The sequence below is a fragment of the Pangasianodon hypophthalmus genome, chromosome 20, assembly GCF_027358585.1.
Source record: "Pangasianodon hypophthalmus isolate fPanHyp1 chromosome 20, fPanHyp1.pri, whole genome shotgun sequence".
Taxonomy (NCBI): Eukaryota; Metazoa; Chordata; class Actinopteri; order Siluriformes; family Pangasiidae; genus Pangasianodon; species Pangasianodon hypophthalmus.
Genome location: NC_069729.1, coordinates 1,540,431 through 1,552,445, shown reverse-complemented (window position 1 = coordinate 1,552,445; position 12,015 = coordinate 1,540,431). Strand labels below are relative to the sequence as shown.

At 42.1% G+C, this 12,015-nt stretch overlaps 1 protein-coding gene across 8 annotated transcripts in view; it reads left to right on the top strand.

Moving 5' to 3' along the window:
• wnk2 (WNK lysine deficient protein kinase 2) overlaps positions 1 to 12,015 on the top strand; it is a 27,484-nt gene extending 15,469 nt beyond the window's left edge. For 2 of the 8 annotated variants that reach the window (XM_053227130.1, XM_053227128.1), the window contains 20 exons: positions 234 to 401; positions 510 to 938; positions 1,264 to 1,360; positions 1,436 to 1,515; positions 1,776 to 1,816; positions 1,916 to 2,078; positions 2,168 to 2,284; positions 2,398 to 2,568; positions 2,698 to 2,749; positions 3,354 to 3,545; positions 4,326 to 4,981; positions 5,552 to 5,609; positions 5,784 to 5,851; positions 5,959 to 6,503; positions 6,630 to 6,859; positions 7,059 to 7,271; positions 7,415 to 7,513; positions 7,951 to 7,995; positions 8,207 to 8,457; positions 9,446 to 12,015. In XM_053227130.1, coding sequence (XP_053083105.1) covers positions 234 to 401; positions 510 to 938; positions 1,264 to 1,360; positions 1,436 to 1,515; positions 1,776 to 1,816; positions 1,916 to 2,078; positions 2,168 to 2,284; positions 2,398 to 2,568; positions 2,698 to 2,749; positions 3,354 to 3,545; positions 4,326 to 4,981; positions 5,552 to 5,609; positions 5,784 to 5,851; positions 5,959 to 6,503; positions 6,630 to 6,859; positions 7,059 to 7,271; positions 7,415 to 7,513; positions 7,951 to 7,995; positions 8,207 to 8,457; positions 9,446 to 9,763 — 3,993 coding nt within the window. In that variant the 3' untranslated portion in view covers positions 9,764 to 12,015. The other 6 variants (XM_053227129.1, XM_053227131.1, XM_053227134.1 and 3 more) reach the window with 6 other exon arrangements.

Here is a 12,015-nt window from a genome sequence, read left to right as displayed (position 1 = left end):
TGGAGATAGATACTTGCACGTAAAGGAGTACTTAATTCCAAAATGCTAACACTGATAATTAATGAAAGGCAGTAGAATTCTAATTCTTTCATTGTTATCCATTTTAGCACTTTTGGAAGAAGAGTTCCTTTAAAATGTATGGCTTTTTGTCTGTCGTTGTAAAGAAAGTCACAAGCTGAGAGAATCACTGAGAAGCCAGTTTCACAGAACTGATCTCGGGCTTTCTTTTCTAGACATTAGCAAATCTGCAGCCAGTTGTGGAGTCAACTTCTGAAGGACAGACATATCCTCAGCATCTGCATCAACCAGCTTCTGCTATGCTCAGCACTGCACCGCCTTCTCAACCGCAGCAGACTGTTCATGCTACACCCCTACTGCAGCCTCTTCAGATTTCCACTCAAGTATGTAAATTGTTCTTAATCACTAGGTGAATCTTTCTAACATGTTTCATTAAATCTTTATTTAGCAGTTGTAAGTTTTTGTAAGTTGCATTATTTTTGCTTCCTCAGTTCTCTTCACCATACTCCATTATGTCAACAGTGGGCACTCCTGCCAGAAGTGAGGCAGTAACATTTTCCCCCCTGCCATACAGCACCCCCTACCCCAGTAGCGCTCCTCCAGTACCTCCATCCTACTACTCTCCCAGTCCGGTTCATGTCCCACTACCTCTTGCAGCCGCACAGAACATTCCCTCCATACCTGGAGCAGGTACACCCCAAACCCCTGTATCCGCTCCTCTGGGACCAATCCTGGGCATAGCCCTTTCTCCATCCCTCATACCACCACAACAGCAGGTGTACCCTTCTGCTCTTCCACCAGAGGGCACTCTCCTTCAACCCCAACCCACCCAGTCAGCTCTGCCCCTTTCTCATACATTGCTGCAGCCACAGTCCTCCTTTCCTCCGCAAGAGCCCTGTATCTCTGCACCACCTGCACAGGTACATACTAAATTATTGTTCTCTAAGAGGATGTAAAGTGATATCAGTGTATGATTATTCATATACAACAAGCAAGTACAGGGATAGGCATCAGGCATAAAAAGCATCAGGCTCTAATGTCCTATGTCTATTTCAGCAGAGCTCTACATCTGAATAGTGGTTTTATTTAAAGCATTGTTGTATGAGTTCAGGGTTGACCAGGAACAGTAAAAACTGATGGTCTTTATAGTGAATATGGATCAGGTCTGAACTGAACAATTAGGTGAACCATTGGACTAAAGGGTAGAGGAAACAATATTGAGAGTAATGCTCTTTCCCTCCCTAGGATGAAACTCTGGTACATGCACATGCAGACCCAACTCACATCAAGTCTCCTCCACACAGAGAGGAATCGGAGCAAGAATTTACTGCAGCCACTTATGGTCAGTGTTGTAATTTTAAATGTATACAAACATATGCTTCATATGAATCAGGTAATAATTTTTAATTATCTGCAGGTGAAAGTTGCACTGAACCAAGCAATACTCAGCAGATCCAGGAGACAGCATCTGCATTCATTCCTGACCCAAGCCATGAGGTAAAATCCATTACTGCCACATTGCCAGAGATGCGTAATGTCAGCACTCTGACAGCAAATTGCACCGCTGAGAGGGAGGGCAAATGGTGTTCAGATCAGACATTTTCAACTTTTAGGACACTGTCACTGTCAGCTTGTTTACTCCACTGTTACACAACTGACAGAACTCATGAATTCCAATTATATGACTGAGTAAAAAAAAAAAACTCTATGTAGGTAGCCAATGGGACATAACTGAAGTTGTCATGTTTATGTTGTAGGAGCCAGCACCCATGCCGCTCCCCATCTATACATGTGACAGGTAGGCGTCTCTAAAGTTCCCTGTTGTACAGCTATTTTCTTTATGGTGTCTTTATGGTGAAGTTGATTTCTGGCTGATGGCTCTTGTGGTTGTTCTCAGTTTGAATTCAGATGCAGCTTCGGGTAAAGAGATGAGTGATAGTTATGATGGCACCATTAGTGGAGGGAAAGGTGAAGGGAAACCCCGAAAACACCATCGCAAGTCTGCACGCACTCGCTCGCGGCAGGAGAAGACCAGCAAACCCAAACTCAGCATACTCAATGTGAGTGTATTGTATGTTCCAATCTTTGGTAGTGTACTGATGCCCTCTGCTTACTGTTTGCTCCCTGTCTCTCCTCCTCATGTCATTAGGTTTGCGATACAGGTGATAAAATGGTCGAATGCCAGCTGGAAACCCATAACCACAAAATGGTGACATTCAAATTCGATCTGGATGGAGACGCACCAGAGGAAATAGCAACTTACATGGTCAGGGGATTGCTTTAAATTTTGTGCATCTAGCAAATGGACATCACTTGAAATGTTCCATGCTCATTTGTGATTACTGAACCAGAACTACAACAAGGTACGTTAACTCCTAGGTGGAGAACGGCTTCATTCTGCACATAGAGAAGGAGGTCTTCATTGATCAGCTGAAAGACATTGTGGACAAGGCTGAGGACATGCTGAGTGAAGAGGCAGAGGGGGAGAGACCGGGTGCCCTGAGGGATACTCCGCTTCAAGGTAGCTCCCCTGGAGGAATAGGGGATGAGGTGAGGACATACGTGATAGGTGAAAAATTCTGAATTCTCTAAGCAAAACCATATTGTTTAAAACCACAAAGAAAAAAAGTAAAAAAAATAATAACAATTTGATTTTCTTGTTCGTCTGTGGTTTTCCAGAATCTGAGAGGACAGAAGGATGGCAATCCTCAGCCTGTCTATCAGCAGAATGGTAAATTTTGTCCTCTAACTGAGGATACACTGTAGACTCGTATTGATCAAACATCCTAAAAGGGTTCTACATAGAACTTTTAATTGCCCCCTTCAGGGGGACAAACCAAAGAATTCTTTAGGGTGCTAAACGTTTTTAAAGTGTGTAGACAGACAGTAAAACCAGAACGTGATTTCTGTAAGGTAGACTTTACAGTCTTTTTCTGCTGTGTACCACCATGGATGAAAATGTAAACTGTGAACTAGAATTAATGTAAACAGCAAACTGAGAGATAAATATTCACACTATGTAGAAACAGGGTTTCTAGCTGAATTATTTCCCCACCAGTAAATAATGTGACCAGAAACCCCACCCACAGCCGACTTGATTTTAATTATAGCAAAAATGAGAAAAGACATTTTGAATTTTTATTAAGAACTGAGGACCAGGGTCATCAGTTTGTTGCTCTAAAATGGCTGTTTGTTAATGATGTATGTAGCTCAAGTAATTTTGTCTGATTGTGGTTTCCCAGTTTTGGCATAGTGAGCAAAATAAATTAGAAATGCATCTCTGAATTATGCCAGTCATTTTAATAGTAGGGCCTTGTTTTGGTTTTACCCTGTAGTGCTTCATACTGGTAAGAGATGGTTCATTATCTGCCCTGTGGATGAGCCGAGTGTCAGTCAGGACTTGTCCTCAGAGGGAGCTACAGTTACACCCAATACAAGTGGACTGAGTGATGGCACTGCGCCGAGTCAGGCTGCTGACAGCAGCACGGCACAGCCACTGGAGCACTGCACTGCACCTGCTTCTACAGGTAATGTCAAGTTCTCATAAAACCTAAAAGCAATGCTGATGTGCATTTATTATGCTGCCTTTTTAAATCCAACTGAACATGTTTTTTTTCTGAGAAACGTTTTAACCAAATACCTTGTCCTGTATGTGTTTTTTAATACCATACGATGTTGAATAATGGTTTCTGATTGCTCAGAAGGTGTTGATTAATTTTCTATAACAGCAGCTCTGACAGTAGTGCAGCTGCAAATCACTGGTTTATATTAATGCACTCATTCAAATAAGTTATTGTTACTATAATAACAGCTCATTCACAAGGACATAATCTAGCTAATAATAAACAGATTAAAAACATGTTACTTAACAAAGATGGATGTCTGATCATTGATATGGTGACGTTTTCTGGGAGGAGATGTTTATTTAACACTTATGGAAGGAGTCTGCAGTGTCAGTGCTTTGTAACAAGAGTAATGAGAGGTAAAGCTGTAAGTTGTCTGACAAAGGAAAGTCTAAAGTAGACTTTGCTCTCTGTGGTTTGTCAGGAACATGATAAGCAGCGTTTTGTCTCACGGCTGTTTCATAACATTTTAACTATAAACAGATAAAAATTAGGACGTGTCATTCTTTAATAAATAAAAAAATGGAATAAGTAGAAAATTTGTGTGGTTGTGCTGTTTTTGGAAAATAATCAAGTGCTGGTAACTGTAACTCTGCTTCATCACACCACCCCACCATGAATTATTTTCCTACTGTAGTGTTTTATTCCTTACTTATTTTGCACATCCTCTTTACTATTGTTAAGATTCAACAGGTTATGCCACAGCTCCTCCATCTGGTGGCAGTGATACTCATGGTTTCAGCCCACAGTCTCTGACCACCATAGACCCGTTATCTTTGGTTCCACTCTCCGCCACCCTGCCAGCGCAGTCTGTCAGTGGCCCGATTACATCAATCCCTGCTGCCCAGCAGGTGGTGGATCTGGCCTGTGCCGCATCCAGGGCCGAAGACGTGCCCTGCTGCCCGCTAGTCATGCCGTTAGCACCGGACGCAGGCGTGGGTGCTCAGCGCTCTTCACCAGTGACCCCTCCCCTCATGCAGGACTCTCACGGCATTGTGCTGCAGCAGCCGTTTTCATCTGTGGGTGGTGCCAAGCCCCCTTCTCTGCCCCAGAGCCCTGCCACCTCGCAGCACCATCACGCCCCCAACGAATCGGACGGGGAAGGTCGGGCCCGGGTGGGGTTTGTAGACAGCACCATCAAGACGTTGGATGAGAAGTTGAGAAATCTACTGTATCAGGAGTATGTGCCCATGTACCCATCAGGCTGTGCAGCGGAGACTCCAGGCTCAGGGACGGAGTATGTCCAGTCTCCACCTGGACCAGAGAGTGCAGCAGGGGGGTCGGGGAACAGCACACCCCAAATCATCGGAGACGGACGCATCAGAGCTGGGGAGCAACTGGTGAGTTTATATAGTTAATTCTCCTTAATGTGAATGAAAATTTAGCTGAACCTATTTATTTAATTATATTGTTTGAACATTCTTCCTTTCTTATATTTTATTTTTTGCAAAATCATTTATTTTCATTTAGTGGCACCATTATGAAGCATAGACAATGACCTAAAATTGTATTTATGCTGTAGTTACATTCCTGTATTGTTGCACTACATAGTATAATGAATGTTAATTTAGAACTTGAATTAAATTTTTTGCATCTACATCTTCAGAAATAAGAAAATAATGTAGTATAAATATAGGGATTATTACTACTGCTTGAATAAGGTTTTTTTTTTGCTAAAAATCACTCTGATGTTAACATTAGACAATACCATTTGATTAGTACCAGAAGAGTTCAAATATTCATTATCATCAATTTAAATAAAATCCCATCTCAAACAGATATTTATTATTTTTGGGAGTTGGAATCAGCAAATTTTAGACCTGACAAAAAGGACAAAGACAAAAGGAAAAGGTTTCTTTAAGCATTTGTCTTCTTTGTGCAAATATTAATTGTTAATTTCTTGGCCACAGCCACAGATTCCGGAGCGAGTAGACAGTCTGAGCACGCTCAGTGACTCTGCCGTTGCTGGTATGACAAATCATATTTACTTATTCTATAATAGCTTACAGTTACCATCTAGTCTATCCATCCTACTGAAGTATACATTTCACATTTTCGGATTTTAAATGTGAATGATGGAGATGTAAATTAAACTAAACATTACATCCCTTAATTTTTGTGACCAGAAGCAATTCTCTTTAGTTACAGTGTCGAAGAAACCGATAATGCCTCACTCCACATCCTGCTCAAGCTCCAGGAGTCGCTATAAGGTATTGTTTTTAGGCAATAATTTTGGGAAAGATACTACATATCTTGTCTTGTGCTTGAATCCTCATACACTTTACTGTAGTCATTAATCTCAGAAACTGTCAATCAGATGACAACCGGTGCTCCTGACTTCCTTTCCGGGACACAGAGGAAGCAGAGGAGTTGGAGCAGCACGGCTTCTCCAGCACACCCTGGTGTCCTTTATGGGGAGCGCAGCGTTTACACTGAACCGAATACGACCTTTAGTGCAGAGGACAACGATGCCACACGCAGGAAACACAGCAGCAGGAATTCAGCTCCACCTGATTTCTACCTGGACCCTCTGTCCTCCCTCAACGAGCATGGCTCCCTGCCACGAGTGCGTACTTCCGTCTCAGCAGATGTCCACGCTCGCTTCATGTCTTCTGACTCTGGGGCAGAGAGCAGCCCAGCCAAAATGGTGCCTCCTACACCATCTCGCTCAGAGAGGAGAGGAAGTGACCTCATGAGGAGGGCGGTGGCCTTCCTGAGGCGTTCGGGCCGCAGCAGTAGTGTACAGAGCTCTGATTCACCCAGCAGACACGGTGGGACATATGGCTCATACATGAGCAGTGATAATGACTCTGAGATGGAGGACCTGGACATTAAAAATGAGCTGCAGAGACTGAGGGAGAAGTGAGTATCATGCCTGAGCTTAAATGTGTGTAGAGAAGAAAAGAAGAGTGCAGATATTGTAGTATATCTGTGCGTACACTACACCATTTTTACTCACATTTTGTGTTGTTCTGAACGCTTTTTTAGACATATGAAGGAGATTTCAGAGCTGCAGGCTCACCAGCGTGGTGAAATCGAGCTGCTGTATCGACGGCTCGGTAAAGCACCCCCTCCTGGCGTCAGCCTCACGTCAACAGTGCCCCCTGCTGGACGCAGACGCAGAGCCAGCAAGCACAAACTCAGGGCAAGCAAACTGCTCAGCCCTCTTGTCCAGCAGATAAGAAGCGTCACCAAAACAAGCGACAGCAGCAAACCTGGTGATGCTCTCTTCCTTTTATCTTTCTGCAGGGATAAAGTTCTAACCGAGCTACTTCAAGATTATTATCTCAGGGCTTCCCAGAGATTTCACTAACTTTTATTCACCCATGTGTGACTCTCACATGGAGGGTTACAAAATGCTAGTGATGATATTAATGAGCTCTGGTGATTTTGCTGTTTACCTTGTCCCTCCATCAGCTGAGCCTGCTGTGAGTGTGAATGGCTCTCCAGCCAGAGCCTCAGAGGGATGTGCTAGCCGGTCTCGCTCAGGGACCGACACTTTGCCCAGCTCTGTATCAGAGCCGGTCCAGACGCAGCAGCCCTGCTCCCTCAAGGCCTCAATGTCATCTGATAATGTCTGTTCTGGACTGCAGGGAGAGGGAGCGGGAGTGTACAGCCACCCAGGACAGGGTGAGCTTCCTTAAAATAACAGGATATAACTTCATGATGTTTTGGTGTGTATTGGTTAGTCACTGTACCTAAGGTCACTGTCTACAGAAGGACCTTATCTCACACACGTCTTCTTTATTTCTTGTCTCTCGTCCTGTGTCCAGGCTGGTCTCCTTATCTCCCAGCGGCTGAAAGGGTCACCTACAAATCCAGCAGTAAACCACGTGCTAGATTCCTGAGTGGGCCTGTTTCTCTCACCATCTGTTTGTATCTCTCTCTCTCACCCAAACCAAATCACTCACCAGTCCTGTGTTCCACTTTCCTTTGTACCTGTATTACTTTTCCTTTCCATACAATCTGTTTATTCCGTTCCTCCTTACTGTTAGTTTAATGCCTTTTTATTCTATCTCGCTTAAGAATTATATGGCTTAATTAGACTATGAACCATTAATTGATCTTGATATGCCATATTACTCATTACCCACATGCCATGTAGCGTACATAAAACATTATCCAACAAGCTGTTTTAATGCTCTGTCTGACTTGCTGCTCTGAATCCATGATGGCTGTCTTTGCTCCTCACCTTAATTAATTTAGTTAATTTTTTTTACATAGTTAATTTTTTTCTATATATGTTTAATGATATTTCTCAAAGCTTAATCATAAAACCTGAACCCTGACAGTGATCTTTCCCCTGTAGGGTCGACGCTGAAACGGCTCTGCCTGGGTAAAGACCGCGGAAACAGTAACTAACCTTTTTTATACTTTTTTTTATCTTTTTACCTGAATTTCACATACTGATTAGAACTCCTTCTGTGTTCAAGAATGTAATTAAACTTCAGTGAAGGAATTCTGTGTTCCTGGTTCCTGGTAAGAACATTCGAAAAGGTGCACCTGGTGTTGCTGCACTCCTGGAATTGTACTGTAATTTCACTCAGACTTCTGTGATTTTCTAGGGCCTGCAGGCCCTCCTGGGGCGTCTAATCATCCCCAGGTGCCCCCAGGTTCGACTCCCTCACCACGCCACCCACCAGTGGGGCTAGCTCAGGCACAAAGCAACAACAGCAACAACAACAATGACCTGTGCTCTGAGGAGCTGCAGAGTCTGGTGGGGACGTGGAGCCCCAAACAGTCTTGTTTGTTCACTCACTCCTTCAGCCTGAGAGGACAGCGGGCCACCAGAGCTAGAACCAGGAGTGCTGAAGGGGTAAGGACAGATCCGTTCAAACAGCATTTAAAGTATCAGCACCTAGAAATGCCAACATTGTGAATGTAGCAACAATACAATGTAAATTAGATCATGGAACTGTTCATAACTGTTAGCATTTCAAGAGCTGTATGTTATTAGCTAACAATGTCTACAAAAAAAACTTTTGCTCTATCATTAAGACCTCAGTAACATCTACATCTGTTATTGTATCTATTAGGAAATGCTGATTTTACTTGTCCATGTATACTTGTTCTACATGTGGAGTTTACATGTTTGTTTGTCAGTCCACTAGTGGTGTTTCCATTGAGGTTCCATTAACTTTTTGAGGAACAACACAGTTCCTGAAGGAGTTCCTGGTTTTGTGTTTCCAGCATACTGCAGGGGCAGTGATCATAAACAGAAGTTGAGCAATCTGTGCAACGGGTCATTTCATGTGAAAGCAGAGCAACACAGTGAACATGGCGCAAGTTGTTTTTTAAGGCGTTTGCTTTTCAAATGTAGCTTTTTAACCCAGTTGTGTTCACATAAGTGAAATTTCACACTTCAAGCCTTTTTTCCATGAGTGCCATGCCATTAGAAGTGTGAAATAAGTTACTTGCTATTTATGTAAGATCTAAAGCATTCCAAGAATATGTGGCTTTGCTGGTCATGTGATGTCGCTGCTATTAAACACGTTTAAGTAACTGCTTCTTAGCTGAGCGCATGAAGGGCAAGTATTTGACTAAACAGTGCCTTCAGTATGGCAAGCTCCACCTCAGTAGTTCCTGATCTCTAGAGACCTACCCAAGAACTAAAATGATTCTACTACTGCTACTATAGCTCAGGAGCTACAGTGCTTCCTCTCATTTCAATTAGTTACAAATAAAACCAAATCTGGGTTCTTGAAATGATTCCTGTGGTGGAAACTTGCCTCATTATTTCATTATCTCCATAGAGTCAAATATTTTCCCCTTTTTTCAAATCTCTCACCCTGGTTTTTCTCTAGGTGCTTCCAGGCTCAGCAGCAGTAACATCAGCCTCACTGCTTTCTCTGTCATGGCCCAGGATTAATTCCCACACCTCCTCTGAGATGACTGAGCCCTTGCTCACCCTCCAGGATGGGTTGCTGGGGCACGACAACCATTTTGGAGAATTTCTAGATACTCCAGCATACATTACTCAATGGCCTGCACTGAACACGGCTCTTCATCAGGGAGGGTTTATGTTCTCCACTGTGGCTTCATCCTGGACCAGACGGTCATCTCCACCTGAGCCCCTCAGATCCCAAAACAGGACTCCGACGCCCATGTCTCCCATGTTGTAGCATCAGCTTAATTTCTCTACAGTATCATTAGAGTATGGTAGCTTGTACAACTTTATCAGTATCTCTTAAAGGCATGCACAGTGTTACTTATATATTTTCCAGCCCAAATGATGTAAATATCCATGCTGATGACACATCTATGAATATTTGCCAGATAGTTGAGTATGATTTATGTACAGTGTATTTTTACAGCAACTTTTGCGCATAAAATCTCACCCTTAATATTGAACTATAAACAGAGATACTCCTGTACACTTACACTCTCACATGCCTGTACAATACATAGACACTGTATATAAGCACATTGAAATGTAGCCTTGCAGCCCTCTTTAAAGAATTCAAAGACAGCATATACTGTATACTGTGTGTATATATACATATATATATACACACACACATACATACATACATGCTCATTAAAATTTATCACATTCACTGCATCACTGTGACACCTTGAGCCGGTCCTGCAGTAATTAGTGCTTCATACCAAGGATTCAGAACTAAGACAAATAGCTATATTTGTTAGAAAAGGCTTGTCATTGGACTGAAGGAGACACCGAGAAATTTTCGAACTGACTGATAATTTAAGGTGGAGAGTTTACATGAGTGCCTTGAACAGCAGTTTCGGACCCACTGGGCTTACGGCAATACCAATTCATGAAGAAAACTGGTGACGTTTCAGGAGTATGTTGACAAAAGTTAAACTTTTTTTTTTCCAGATACAAGCATTGAGGGAATATATGGGAAATTATGTTGTAAAAATAAGTTAAATGATTAGCCTAAAAGTCTCATTTTCAAGGCTTCTTATCATTTCATTCGCAAGAAACTGGGATGGAATCAAGAATGTTTTAGTCAGCAGCAGAGTCATAGGAGAACGTGGAGCACCCAAGTACACCCAGTGGATATTTAAACACACAAACAGAGTGCGAGGTTTGCGGAATGATCATGATCTGTGGTCCTGTACCATGTTACCTCTCACTCAATGAGGTGATGAGTTCACCTGGACTTAAAAGCTAAAGGAACAGGACGAGGATGTATGCAAAGTGCATGTAAGGTGATGTGTCTATTCAAAGTGTATATTCATTGATATGGGAGAGAGGTCATGCCTATCTCTGCACACTACTTCTAACATGACACTGTGTTATAGTAAAAGTATGGACTGTGTGTGTGTGTGTGTCATATGCTATGCCCACATTAATCCGGATAGATCTGAAAAATGCATTTTCGTTTTAATACGCTCTCCATCTACACTGGTGTTTTCAAACGTTTTCCAAAAATTGCTCGTTCACTCTGAAACGCCTGAAAACGCTTACAGGCGTTTTCCTTCTAATCCGCATGCATAAAAATGTAAGAAGCTTTGGACTGCATTTGTCCTTCAGGCTTTAATTTACTTTCTGTCTCTTTGAATTGATGCCAAGGTTGTACAAAGTGACATTAATCTTTAACAACAGTATCAAACTGGATAGGGGGTACAATAACTTCAGTACAACATCGTCCACCATCTTGTTTGTTTTGAGTAGCATGGGTCACATGACTGAAAATACATCATTGTTTTCGAATGCCTCGTCCACACTACAACACGAAAACGCCATTTTCAAATTTATCCGTTTGGGAGAGCGTTTTCGGAAAAGCTCCATTTTTTCTGGACAAAAACTCTCAGTCTCAGTGTGTGTGTGTGAGTGTGTGTGTGTGAGTGAATATGTGGCTATTTTCTAAATGCAAAAACTCATCAATGTATTCAAAGTTCAGTCTTCACACCCTTCCCTTTTTCTATCCAGTAAGAATAATGTATAGATGCCATCAGCTTTGTGTAAGAACATGCCTTACTCCACACAATGACTCGAAAAAAACAGTTTACTTAAATGTATAAATGTGTTGGTGTTCCATAATATGATAATATGAAATAAGGATTCTTCTTAGAAGTAAATACATGTATACTTGTACAGTGTATAGTTATAAGGCTATTATTTTAACCAGCTTTTCCATATTTTCTGCTGTTGTACCTTAGCTATGCAAAAATGTCCACTATAATAATGCATTACTACCATGAGATTCTTCGCTTGTATATGCTTGCACTAAAATCCTGCTGTGCTCAACATGTCCTGTTCTTCCTGTGTTTGCAGACTAAGGCCAAGTCTGGACACTGTTCACAAGAGTAAAGATATTAAATCTCTCATGATTACCTGTAAAATGTTTTTTTTTGGGGAACATAGTGTCCATTTCTTATTGAATAAATAGAGTGCATATGTGAA